At 42.4% G+C, this 14,271-nt stretch overlaps 1 protein-coding gene across 1 annotated transcript; it reads left to right on the forward strand.

The window, feature by feature from the left end:
• Positions 1–5,344: 5,344 nt before the first annotated feature.
• Positions 5,345–6,010, forward strand: ASCL4 (achaete-scute family bHLH transcription factor 4). Its single transcript, XM_063323477.1, has one exon. It carries the CDS (start codon positions 5,398–5,400, stop codon positions 5,962–5,964), a length of 567 nt encoding a protein of 188 aa, XP_063179547.1. The 5' UTR covers positions 5,345–5,397; the 3' UTR covers positions 5,965–6,010.
• The last annotated feature ends 8,261 nt before the right edge of the window (positions 6,011–14,271 follow it).

Raw genomic sequence — 14,271 nt, forward strand, 5'->3', positions numbered from 1 at the left:
ACTAAGCCACATAGTCCTTACTCTAACCATGAGCGAGTGTATCTGAATTGGCCCACAAACATTATTTCATCAAGTCAAGAAAGAACTCATCAAGTCCTCATGTTTTTTAGGGAGTGCTAAGCTTGTGATGGCGGGGGGGGGGTGTTATCCGTGCTTCGTTTTTATGTGTGTAGTACCACATATTCACATGGTTGGTGCTGATAGTTCACATCTTAGAAACTCCAGCAAACGATTAAAAGCCCAGAAGTCTCTCTTTTCACATTGCATTCCCTAATACATCGGAGATGACCGGAGACCTTCCATTTTCAGTTTTCATCCTTACAACTTCACAATTATACTCGGTATATCTCAGTTCTGTCCTGAAAATGCTAGGTTATCCAAAGCCCTCAGCTTGTCTTAATGCCAATTATGATTGTGTAATTCTACCGCAGAACTGCCCTGGCGCTGAAATCCTCACGCTATTTTAACTATCTGAGCTGAAAGTAATACTTTGAGCCTATGAGCCAGATTGGATGTAGCCTTACGCAGATAAGAGTGTTTTTTCCTACTGTCAAACACAAGTCCTCCGAGATTCCAGCCTTTTCTGTAGTCACTTTACTCCCTTGAACGAGTGATATCTTAACTACCAGTTTAAAGCACAAGTATCAAAGGAAGCCAGTGATAATATGAAGTGTCACTGAATGAGAAATTAATCTGTGTCTAGAGAGATGTACTCTGCGCGCCCAAGGTATTGCGATAAAACACATTTGAGAACTGTTTCTTCTGCAAGGGAAGATTTTTTTTATATACCAAACACTTTTATTATATGTGAAGTGTTTTGATAAGACAACTGCACTATGTCCCCTGAAAGCTTAGTTTATTGACATTTATAACAGTACTTGCTGCGTGAGGAACAAATTGCAGAGCTATTTTTCAAGTTGTCTTCGGATCCTGGAGACGTACTGAAAGATCAGGGAGACTCGTGAAACCTCGGGGGAAAGAGATGCCGTAAGCAAGCTTCAGTCCTCCTCTGCAGGGTGAGTGGAAGTCCCTGCTGGACCGTGCCCACATCTCGATACAATCAGTTCTCTCCTGCTGTTGCAAACCTGCCCTTGGGTTCTTTGTCAGAGCGAGCAGAATGACGCTGAACGAAGATTACGCAAAAAGCAATGGTTGGAGCCAACTGTTTTAACGTCAAAAAATCCAAGTTTCTCACCGCCTTTTATTGGCTTGTCAGCACTTTGCAGGCCTGTATTTTGATGATAGTCACAGTATGAAACCTGGGTGGGTTAGGTGCAGCTCTCGCTTCTAGCTATACAGCTGGAGAGAGATGGCCCATGTTAAGGGATAAAACAGGATTAGAGAGGCACAAAACTAGTCAATCTTGTATTCCTGAATCTCAATGTAAATTGCAGTTATTACTGTAATTCTGTGGTATGCAGTTAACATGAGAAACTGTTAATTTAACTATTTTATATCTGTTAATAAATTGCCCAGACCAACTACAATATGTACAATAAATACTAGAATTTAGTACAGTTACAGCCCAGTAAAATATAATAAATGCACAATGTTGTGAGGGTTTCTTTTTAAACTCCTGATGTATTTTCTTCTTCCTCCTTCTCAGTAATGTGTTCACAGATAAAATAGTTGTGAGGTCATCTATTGGGAAATAGGTGGACTTGCGTGTGCTCAGCTGACTCTTGTGTTTCTACTACAATATTTCCACTGATGACTTTCATTTCAGACACAGAGGGACACGGTGTCAAGGCAAAACTGTTGCTTTGAGTGATTCAAAGTAATTCAAAGCAATCACTGTGTAACATCAGTAGTGTTATTCATGATTCTTGTGGCAGTGTGAACAAGTTGAGGGTTCTTCTGTACAAAGATTACATTCTTGTAGATATTGTGTTAGGATACATGCAATTAAAACCACAATTAAGCTGTATCTGGAAGGAATGGTTTATTTTTAGGTATGTCAGAAATACTTTCTTTTAGTTTTGGCTGGGTAATTAAGAGTGTATAGTGAAGTAAAAGGAAGGAGAGAAGGGAACCTGTTCAAATGCCATAGGCAACGGAGTATGTAAGGAATGTCCCAGTGTCCCCATTTAAACTTTGCATTTAAAAAAACCCAACAAAACAACCAACAAAAAAGCGAAACATACAATAGAAATAGAAACAGCACAACTTCCAGAATCTGAGAACCTGAATATCCTCTTGCCAGGGTTTTGAAGCAGGACTTTTCTGCCATTGTAGAGCAGTGAATAACACCTGATTTGTACCACCTGGAAAGCAAACCAGGCCATCTGCGTCCTATCAGCATGGAGGGTATTGCATTCTGGAGTCAAAGCATCATCTGGGCAAAGGTGTGAAGAGGAGTTAATTGGAGAAACAGTGTAAGAAAAAAGATCAAAGGCATTTCATAGAGGAGGGACGTTATCCATGTAGTCTTAACCTACTCTTAAAATTGAAAAGAATGCATATTAGCCTTATTCTTTGGTGGGCTAGTCCTGCTACTTTCACTGACTCTGCATGTGCAGATAGGTTGGGAAGGCCCTGCTTTGTGTGGAGGTCACACAAAGCATGTGGGGGACACGTGTATGAGAATGATACATTGCTTTAACCCTGCTCACGCTCTCAACAGGGACCTTCAGTGAGACATATGGTGCACTGGCCTTGGGCTGGCTCCCTGCCCAGGGGCAAATCCTGTTCCGAGTAAGTGACATTTGACTGTCAACAAGATAGGATGTTCAACAAAAGCCTGTGGCATATTTTCTTATTTCTCTTGCACAGAAATAAAATCAGACTGCAGAGTCCATTTGATATCAGATTATCTTAAATCATTCAGATTAACAAATAACATTTACCTGTTATTTTTCTTCATGTGTTTATCTGAAGGATTATCACCGTGGATTTTTCTGTAGGAAAAGTAGATACCTGTTTAGCACAGGTGCACTTCTGACACTGGGAAGTGCTGGTGACCTGCATTTACAGTAAACATATAAAAGAGGTCTGGCTTCAGGGAACAGTGCATTTGCATGACAGAAATGAAACGTGACCCTGCCTTTTGAACATGGCTAGACTTCTGGCAAGGTCATGGAGAGAGCTGTGAAACGATCTGGCACCTGAGACCCCCAAGAGGCATGCTTCCATTTCCTTACAGGAATACTGCCAGAGAGCAGCGTTTTAAATCTAATGATGACACAAATCATATGTCCTTTTCCTACTTCTGTTTTTTTTCTTAGAGGCCGGCATCCTCTTTGTTTTAAGAAAACTTTAAGTCCTGGCCTGCCTTGGTGCTACAGTGAATGAGCTATTTTCATTTAAGCATTCATTTCTGAAAACGTTTCTACTGGACAACAGAGTTTATAGTGCAAGCGATATTGAAAAGCCCATGCTGCTCCACTGTTTCCAAAGATGTTTTTAAAAGGCAGAAAGTCCCTCTTGATTATTTGATCTGAAATGAGTTGTATATGCCATGGGGCGTTCCCCAGTAATTCTTGCCTCACACCCATACCTTCCATCTGAGCTATGGCACATATTTTAGAAAGACATTTAATTGTGACTGGAAAAGATCTCAAGCCCTTATGAAATGCGTTAGCTAACTCTTAGGTAATGCTACAAAACCTTCAGCCTCAAACACCAGCTATTGCTAGGCAATGTTAGTGACGGACGTGAAAGTAGATGGATAGTTGCTGTGGCTTTTGAGCCATTTTGGTGCTGATCCTGCCCCTGGCATAAATCAGACCCCAGGATTGTTCTCGCTCATGTCTGTCTGGATCGGTCTGCCTGTACGTTCATCATACTTTGAAGATTACCATTGTTTTTTGAAGCTGCAGAATAGGCCAATAAAGATACAAAGGCTGACTTGAAAACGCACGCTGACATCATTGCTAATGGTTTCTGACTCAGCAGAGGCATAGATGTGTTTCTCGGAGTGGAGGATGTTGTTTCAGTTACTCACGCTTCTGAGGCAGTTTCGCATGAAAGACTGAACAGGGTGGAAACTTTCACTTTGAGCAAAAGAGAAGTTTTATGAGAGCTTACACGCCTGTACCTTTTCACGTCCTTCCCACAGCTCTCCCAGACCAAACGTTCAACTCCCCAAACTGGTGGTGGCAACGAAAGGCAATTCAGTTAACTGTGAAGATGTGTTTTCAGAAAAAATTGTAACTATGGATGGAGCTCCTGAATAGCGACATGGGAAAAGTCAAAGACCCTCCAGTTGCTGCAGAAGAAGGTCCTAACACAACAGAATATCTTAGAGGAAAGGCGCGGATGAGGACATTATGGCCTTATACTGCCGAAAGTCCTTGTCTTTTGTCCACCTCTGCTCCTTGGCAAGCTGCAGGCAAACTGGAGGATGCAGCACAGATTCGGCACAGTCAAGAGGGATTTGCAGCTCCCCAATTAAAGCAGTGTGTAGGGTCCATCAGGTAAGCCAATATCCATGTAAACATCTAGTAATAGCTACACGGGGGGCAATTGTGCCATCACATTTGTATTTGTTTATCTGAGACAGGTGCTCATAGTGATGACCAGAACATTACTGCAATGAGCAGAAACACTCAAAATGTTGAAGATTTTTTGAAAATGCTCATGTTCAGTTTGAGAAACTTGCACTTCTTAAAAAAGCCTCTCTTTGGGCGAAGAAAACAGTTTTCCTCTTATGCTTGCACATATGCATTCTTGATCTGACATGACTTGCAACCACAAGAGAGCACTCTTTCCTTTGAAGATTTCTCAGCTTCCCCAGAAAGCTAGAGACATGCCATATAAGTTTTGCAAACTGCTTGTGAGCTGTTTCAGTTAGACCAGAGCAGCCGAAACAACAAAGCTTGCAGTTGTCTTTTGGATTTCATGGTGAAAAGCCTTTGGGTAGTTTTCAGATGACAGAAGATCCTTGGTTCCTGAAAGGGAGGAGTTCTGCCAAAACTTTGAAGATCCCTGTAAACTGCAAATTACCCATCTTTTGGAGACAATTATATCAAACGATATCGTGGATTACAATACATGTTTAGAGCCTGGAAGATTATTTATGTTTGGCATTAACTCTTATGGTCATAATTTCAAGCGGAGAGAAAAGGAATACACAGGAACCCTCTTATTATCTTTTGAAATATGAAGATCAGAGGAAAAGAAGGGTTTAAAGTGTGGAGTGATGGTCCTCAAAACCTGTCTGTAAATTAGCTAGCATCCTCCATCTATAAAAACAACAAGGCTTAGAGCTGACTTCCAGGCACAGAGTGGACCTCATGAGTCGTTAGCAGTGCTTTGAGTTTTTATTCACCGCAGGAGGAAATTGCAGCCTGTGGGGCAGAGTACCTATACAAATGTTTCCTCCTTGCTTGGACTGATACAAGATTTGGAAGCCAAATTCAAGAACTGGCATCTCACCGGTGAGAAAAAAAAAGAAGCATGGACAGCAATAAGGATGATGATGGACTATTCAACAGGATTGCATTTCCAGGAGCTATGTCCCTGGCTAACAGCCATGTGCATCCTCACGGGGTCCCCCTGAGAGAGTGCTTTGGGGTTCCCTTCCCTCTGGACCCATCTTACTGGGAGCAAGCCTACGGCAGGCATGCAGGTCGCATCTCCTACATCCCATTCCCCGGCTACGTGGGTGTCTATGACTGTTCCTTTGAGCCTGCCTTCATTCGAAAGAGGAACGAGAGGGAAAGGCAGCGGGTGCGCTGTGTGAACGAGGGCTACACACGCCTGAGAGAGCACCTGCCCAAGGAATTTGCTGACAAGCGCCTCAGCAAAGTGGAGACCCTGAGAGCTGCAATAAGCTACATCAAACACCTGCAGAGCTTGCTGGACTGCCATCCCTTAGGGTCTAACAGTAAGGAAACGCTCTCTGCCAAGGAGCTCCCGGAAGCTCCCAGTCCCGGTCCCCCGCGGGAGTGCAACAGTGATGGAGAGTCTAAAACCTCTTCAGCTTCATCACCCTACAGTGAATTTGAGGAGACGGGCAGCTAGGTAATGGCCTCTCTGGAGAAAGAGAGCTTCAAGTTCACATGAAAACCAAATCTAAAACCCTGGGGATTTTTCTACAAATGAAAACGAATACCAGGAAATGGAAAAACAGCTAGGAAAAAAAAAGGTACTTTTAATTTGTCAAAGGACTTTAAATATTGTCTGTACAAAACCTAAAAATGATTTGTAAGCAAACAGGTATCTCTCAGGTTGCTTCATCTGTGTTACTAAACATCCTTGGGACTGCTAAAACTGAAGCAGCGTTTGCATTCTGCTTCTCATTCAGCTTTTATTCTGTTCATCTATTTTCTTTTGCCTTTCACTCGATGAGACAGCAAAACCAGATAAGTCTATTTCAGGAAATCCTCCTCCCCTTTCTCCTGCTTCGTCCTGTAAGTTTTATCATCTCTTTTGCCTGACTGCTAACCTGAGATGCACTGGGTTGCAAAGATTTGGACTGGGAAAGGTAAGATTTAGATAAAAGTCTTTCCCTAAAATTTTTACAAAACTCACAGAAATACTTCTATTTCTGAAAAGACAATTTAAAAAATATAAATAAGGCTGTATTTGGGAATGAATTTCTTTTACAGCATCTTGTAAAGTGAAAGAAGCAACTCATACATTGGACACCGGCTATTTAGTGATTATTCAAAGGATAATTTTCAGGAAAAGAAAATCTGACACTTTCGTTCTAATCAATGCTAGCAGGAGTTCTGTAAAACTGCACCTTCACAAGCAAAGCTCCACTCATGATACTGAAAAAAATGTTGCCAGCCTTTTTTGTTCTTTTCTGAAAATTGAGTTTGTGGACAAAATAGTCTTGATTATGTCTTTTTAGCAGGTCAGAGATTATATGCTTAGAAATATGTTCCTGTAGTGGTTAGATACTGGTGTGGACAAAAAGGGTGACATTAAATGTATCGGTTTACATCTGCATGAAAATGTAGGTATTTCTCCTTTTGTTTAGAATATTGTATTACTTTTTCAAAGAATACACCTTTTAAAATTAATATAAAAATCTATGGAATACCTCTAATTTGGACCATGTCTACTTAAAATAAGAATTTGTCTCCAAATTGCTCTAAAATCTTCCTTTCTCCAAGGCCAGATTTAAATAACATTTATCTATGTTCTTAAATCCCATTCTGAATATGGGGTAAACTCCTTCTTACCCATACATTTTCCACAGACTTTTCAAACTTTTTCTTTTTTTGGCCTCACATTGATGAAATGGGTTTGTATCTTTTTGTCTTTCCTTCATGTCATGCTGACTGAACACCTGAACAAATACTTGTGTATAAATAAGAACAAATACTGATCAAATACCTCAAAACGTGTCCATAAATTTCATTTAAATAAAAAATTGAATTAATCCTGACTGTGGGTTTTTCACTTTCAATTGATAATGAATGGGACGGCACTGTTTGCAGGAGTAATGAATTCTCAGCAAAGAATGAAGAAAATGGATAGATAGTAAATATGAACTGCTACCCATGAAACTAAGTTTTTAACCTAGATTTTTAAATCTAAATAAGGAGCAGATTTTTGCTGTGGGTATCTAATAAAAATTATTTGGTACAAAAATACTCTGCTGACTTCTAGCAAACACTTTTAGCTATTGGGTGCCTCTTTCAAGCACTTGCAGTCCAAGCCTGGGTCTAGGTATTGCTGGAGCTCTGAGGCCAATTATTTTTTCTTAATTTACAGCCAATAACCTTGAAAGAATGAACACATTTAGGCAAATCAAACAGAGTTCAGAAATGGAAAAAGCCTAAATGACTTGTCCAAACAACTTGCTGCAAATTACTCACTCAGCCTGACTGTACTGAAGCAGCACTGTTACAAATGTCAGTGGCGGTCACAGGCTTCGTTCTTTATTCTTTATGTGGTAGCCAACTTCCTTTTCTAATGACTATTTTGTTTTTCTGAGGGCTGTTACTTTTGCAGGGTCTGTTTCCCAGACCCAAAAAGTAGAGGCCTAGTTACCTGGACAGTTCTCTGTGGATCCAGAGCTGAAGCACTCATTTTTGAGTGCGTAAGTTTTTATATTTGTTATCCAAGAAAAGGGAGAATGGCAAGGTAGTGGTCTGAATGTCTGATTTGGGGCCATTATTTTTTGGCTTTTTTCCTTCCCTTTGCAGTCTCTGACAAGAGATTCAACCTCTCTGCTGCAGTTTTGAGATTTCTGGAAATACAGCAGTGCTGCTGGTAACTCTGTCAGTAAGCCTGAATTGCATTTCTCCCTCAAAGCAGAGATTAAATCTTTGTTATCTACGAAAAACATACACTTCCTCAGAGTACCTGAGACAAATTCTGTGAAACGTAGAGTTGTTTGTGAAACACCCTGAAGAGGAAAGGTGGTTAATATACATATAATCACAATAAATCACTAAATCAAACCAGATCACTAAAAATAAAAATGACCGGAATGACTGTTACTTCCTGTGCAGGAATAAAATAAATTTTTTGGTCAGACGGTTATCACAGAGATATATCCAGGAGCCATAATCCTCTGATTTCCAAATCCCAGAGAGATGATGCGGCAGGCCACCTTCTCCATGATCAGCTAGTTAGGCTGGCCGGAGAAGTGGACTAGGTTGTGGCTCTGCTCCCTTTCAACTTCGTCTCACATGGGATGTTCCTCAACAGGAGTCTAACCATGTGGAGAACAGCAGCCCCTGGGCCTGTGCTTGGCTGTCGCCGCTGTAGGGTGTCTCTTCCCGTGTGAGACACAGGCTGATCTGCTGCACATCCTGATGGGACTGGTTTTTTTGTTGCATATCCTTAATACTCTGCAGTCAGAACCAAACCTTGATTTTGTGAAATAATATTCTGGAAAAAGCCTCTGGACCTCAAGTCAAGGAGGCTGGTTAAAAGACCACATTTCAATAAAACTGTAGCTACGTTTTGTTTTTAGATTATACATCTTTAACAGCTCTGAAGATGTCCTTAAAATACCTCCCAATCCAAACTCGAAGCTGAAGATGCAAAAGCCAGAATGTGACATGTAGCTGAATTTAATTTTTTTTAAGGAAAATTAATTCCTGGATGAAAAGGAAATTCTTTCTGTGGGAAAAATGGGTCACAGGTTAAACCACTTTCCTTAGGAAAGTTGTACATTTTTATTTCTCACAGTTTCTGTTGTCATGCAAACCTCTTGCACACTTCTAGCACAAGGAAGTAGAAAACAACTCAAGATTTCCCAAATATGGATCAGTGCTTCCTACAGGCATCAACAAAGGCTTCAAGTGAATGTGACATTTCAAAAGCTTTCTTAAGCTGTTTCTGTCTAGACAAAGGTTTTCTTCAAAGCTTCTAAAGTGTATCATTATCAGACTTTGAAAGCAGACAATGATCCAACTTGTCACCCTGAGAATTAAAGTTTTAATAAAAATGTTGACCAGAAGGATTGTCTCCATGTGGCACAATTACTATTTACAAGAGAGGCGGACACTGATATCCCTAGGCAACCATGCTACAGCTTTATCAAACTCCTGCACACCAAATGCAGACACTTTAATCTTTCTATCAAATGTGAAAAAAACACACATCTGAAGTCTTCCCTCTTCTGCCATTAAATTACAAATCCATTTGCTCCTTGATATTATCAGCATTTTAAAGATGTGTAATCCTGGCCATAGGATTGCTTTTAATCCTCTAATAGCTATTTAGCTGATTTCTTTGTAAAAGCCCATCCACACTCCTTTCATGTTCTATTACCCAGTGTCAATAACATGGCCAAAGAAAACCAGAAGGCACTATAGAAAAGTCATGTTCAGAGAGTAAGGCAATCAGGGCCAATTTATCTCACTGGAATAAATGAACAGGGAACATCCACACACACACAAAAAAAAAAAAGGAATCTTTGAAAACATTTGTCACCAGCATACTTGGCAAGGAGGCAAAACAAGATCCAAAACATTTTGAAGAGAGACTCTCGAGTGATACCAACACGAAAGCCCTGCTGGAGTTAGCTGAGGTCAGTCACTACAGCTGAGCAAGGTCTCGGTAAGTGTCTCCAAAATAGTCTAAGCAAATATAACTTCAGTGGGTGCTCATCACTGGTAACCCTCAGCATATAGATAAATGGCTACAGGGTAAGAGGTAAATTTGTTCTAGACAAATGGGGAGCAGACAAATAGTAAGACTGCAGCTATATCTAGCTCTTACGCAAGGCTGTCTAGATGTAGATCTGGAAGCCCTATAAACACAAGATGAGCAACACTCTCCATCAACCTGAAGGTGTGCTTGTAGGTAAAAATCTGCTACAAATGCTCACTCATGTATTTCCTGCATGATTTTTACACATTTTTTTTCTACCTCGCTGTGAATATGTCCACTGACAGAGCAATGGAAGAGCTCTCCAAGTTGCCCTTGCTGGGAGAACAAACTAGGGGAGTGAAGGTAGATGTCTCTCTCCATAGATCAGTGGATTCCGTACAGTCAACGGTGAATCAGATACAGAGAGAGGTCAATCTAGGATGCTGATGAAATAAGCACAGACTGCCAAAAATATTTGTTTGTAATTTAGAGCATCCTGACAAGGTGGCACTGCTCAGAAGATGTCCCAGAGCTGTCTGAAAATGTTATGACTTGGCTACCCTGATCCAAGACCCTGGAAACTCAACAGGAGCCAGCATGGTCATTTAGTCTGCTGTGCTAGAAACTGGTAGTGCTTTTCAGGAGTGAAAGGGCCACCTTTTTTTTTGTCATCAGAGTGTCCTTTCCCCTACCCACTCACATCCGCATTGCGAGATTATTCCTCTGACCCTGAGATCTGATCAGCATAGCAGGCACAGCTAGCTGGTGGGTCAGAGACCCAGCACCCACTGTGCTTGGGTGGCAGTGGGGTTCTGGAGAGGCAGATGATGGCAGGGTGGGAGAAGGGCCGTTGGTTCACTCTGGAAAGGAGATAGGGGATGAGATGGGGGCTACCACTCTCGAAGAGTGGGATTCAAGAGGTCCAAGTAGCCTTGACCTCTTATATCACTAAAAAAAATTCTCGTTTAAGAAGCCAAGTCAAAAAGCAGGCCTGGGAAAAGGCAGGGAAGCTTACCACAGGGGCTTCAAAGGAGCAAACTTCTGTCACTGAAGTCAAATGAGCTTTTCTCACTGGATTAAGTGACTGTGTCACTTAAGACTCTGACTGTGTGAAAGTCACCTGGTGTCACACCTGTGCTTGGTTATCACCCTGGTTAGAACTTGTCCCTCCATGGTCTGAGCGTGCAGCATGCACGCAGGGTACAACCAGCACCTCTTGAGTATATGAAGGGTGTGGATAGTTGCCTCTACCAGGCCTGGCCTGAGGGTGAGAATGAAGATTCAGAGCTCTAGCCTGGCACTGAGGTACAGCCCCAGAAGAAAATACCTTTGCCCAGTTGCAAACTGAGTTGAAAAATGAAGTGAACAAGAACTAAAACCCAACTCAGGAATGGATAGTATGGGTATCTGCAGAAGCTGGGTTTATTTGATACACTTCAGAGGAAAAGCACAAGAAAAGGTTGGTTTAATTGGTTTCCCTTTATTTGTCATGGCTTACACAAGAACCATTCCTCCCTAAGAAACACAGTATAGTTGAGTGCATACAAGCTGGAAAAGCCGGGATGCCCACAACCCGGCACTGGAGCAGAGCTCTGCCACTGTGCTTTTCCTGGGGAGACCAGAAACTACATACAGCCTCACACCTTGCAAATCCATGACAACCCAGACTGCTAAAAACCCATTAGCAGTTTTTTGTCTGCTTTCCAATGGAAACAAAGCTTAGACTGTGCTCTATATGTGAGACGTCCCATCTCCAAAAGCTTCTGAACCTTCGACTGATTTTCAGCCAACCCCCATGGGAAGAGAGTCTCAAAATGCAAATCAAATTTCTCAATTTTTTATTTTTTTTTATTTTTTTTTTTTTTCAAAATAGGTGTTGGGCAGAGGGGGTGAGTCCATCTTAGGGCTTGTGGGTGATGAGCTGTGGTGCTTCATGCTGGGTCAGATTCCTGTGCTATTCAACTGCTGGAGTGCACAACCCCTCGGGGAAACACAGAAAACAGGCAGTACAGCTGCTCTGTAGCTACCTCCAGTCATAACTTGGTGTATTCATGTAAACTGAGGGGATTTGTCAAGGTCAAAACACCCATCTGTAGAGCTGGGTGGCTGAAGGCTTTGATTCATGACCACCACTGTCTTTAGTTATGACTGAAGGGGCAAATACCCCCAAAACTGTGGGTTACGGGGTGGGGAGCAGCCAGCAAGCCTGTATTTCACTCTGAGTTCCTTCACTCTTTTTCAAAAGCTTTGAACCCAGGCTTGTGGGACTCACTGTTGTTTGGGAATGATCCCGCATTTGCTGAAGCACCAAGAGTCAAGTCTATGTTACTGTAGACCTCAGGTTTTATCCATCATGTTTTTGCAGGTGCAGAAAATAAAAAGATATATTGGTATGGATGATGTTTTTTAGCCAGGCTAAAAGAAGCTTAGGAGCCCATACATCTCTCTGCCAGTTTCCCCCTTGAAAATTTTGGAGACCCCTTGGCTCACTTCAGATATGACTGGAGATAGAGGTCTCAAAGACATGAAATTCCTACACAGTCCATGAACACTGGTGGCATCAGAGTAGAAAGGCATGCCAAATTAGCCCTTACCAAAGGGAAAGCTAACACTGAATTTTCCTTTCAGTTTAATCCGCTTGATGGTCAGCCAGCCCATGGGCGCCAGCCAGCCATCAGCAGGGACACGTGCTTTGCGCTAGTATAACATGCTGCCGCTAGCCCGTTCTACTGGGGCCTGGGGATGAAAATAGGAGTATTTTGAGGGAGTTTTGGATTTGGGAGGGAGAAGCTGAATAAATGGACCGTGAGAGGCTGAAGGGTTGAAAATGTGGGGAAGGTAGCAGAGAATGAAGCCTGGGAGCGTATAACACAAACACAAGCCAAGCTGCATTTGCTGTGCTGCTCAAAAACCACCTTGCTTGTCCCCATGATTTTATTTTGATGCAGTGTGGTTCTGGGCATATATAGCAGATTTTTGTGTTCCAGGGCTGTCAGCCGCTGGCACTGAATCCTAACCAATCTCTTCCATCTGCACTGAGATCACAAAGAGAACAAGTAGTTACAAATAAATGGAATTTTCACATCTTTTTATGTATTTGCTCTACTGCCAGCGTTATGCTATATTAGGCTGCTCTCTAGATGTAGTTTTTTTAAATTTAAGAAGCACCGAAGAAGTCCCAGGCTCAGCTGCAGAAGGTTTATCCCAGGGGAACACTCACGTGGAGGTGATATGTGCATCCCCACACCCAGAGGCTTTAAAGCTCACTGGAATGAATAAAACTGATAATGAACTGTGTAAGGTATAAATTAAATAAGCCAGATGTACAAACACAGGAGTGTGTGTTGTGGTGTTTGTGCATGGGAAAAGAAGGAAGGATGGCAGAGGGGAGGGACAAAAGAAAGTGGGTTTGAAGCGTGGCACACCGCTTGATATCAAATCAGCTGCATGGCTGAAACAAGGGAAATAGGAACAAATTAGATATGGCATCTTTGGGGAGGATTAATTCCTGAAAAAAAAAAAAGACTTAAAGATAACATATTTTCAGTCAAACCCTATGGAGGTATAAAAAGGCTGTGAGATTTTGAATAGCAGAAATGCTAATGAGAGCAAGGAAAGCAGTGCCTCTCATGGACCAGGACTCGGAGCCATAGGTAGGGCTGGAGAGAGGCATGACTCCCTCCCTGGCCCCACCATCAGCCAATGTGGGTTTTCCACTGTTTAAAGTGCTTTCCTCCTTCTCCTGGCATACTACTTTTCCACGGGGAGGGAGGAGTGCTCCTGCCCCCTCACCCAAGGGCTGGCTTTGCATTTTTAGCCCAGCAGTGCCGTGAGCTTAAGGAGGACTCAGCTTTGCCTCTTGAGGCTTTGCTTACTTCAGGCATCCTTCACAAGCTTGGCCATGACCAGCTGCAATTGCTGTCTCTGTCACGAGGCAGAAATGAGAGGTGGGGCAGGCTGGGGCCGAACTACGGGATGGGCCTTAATCCTGAAGGAGCAAAACGGAATAGTGGGGACAGTAAGAGAAACCCAGCACCATGGCGAGAGCTGGGATGAGGAGTCTGGAGCACGGACAAAAGCCAAGCACGGGAGGTGTCTCTCTGAAATGAGTAGTTGCACCACTGGCACCAGTACTTTTTCCCTGCGACAGGTGAAAAGTCTGTAGCGTGAATGTCCAACCCAACACAGTAACACGTCTGTTAGAAAGAGGAATCAGAGCTGTAGGCTTGGTTGTGACAGAAAGCTTCACCAAGCTAAGGACTGTTCCCT

Source organism: Chroicocephalus ridibundus, chromosome 1 (genome assembly GCF_963924245.1).
Source record: "Chroicocephalus ridibundus chromosome 1, bChrRid1.1, whole genome shotgun sequence".
Taxonomy (NCBI): Eukaryota; Metazoa; Chordata; class Aves; order Charadriiformes; family Laridae; genus Chroicocephalus; species Chroicocephalus ridibundus.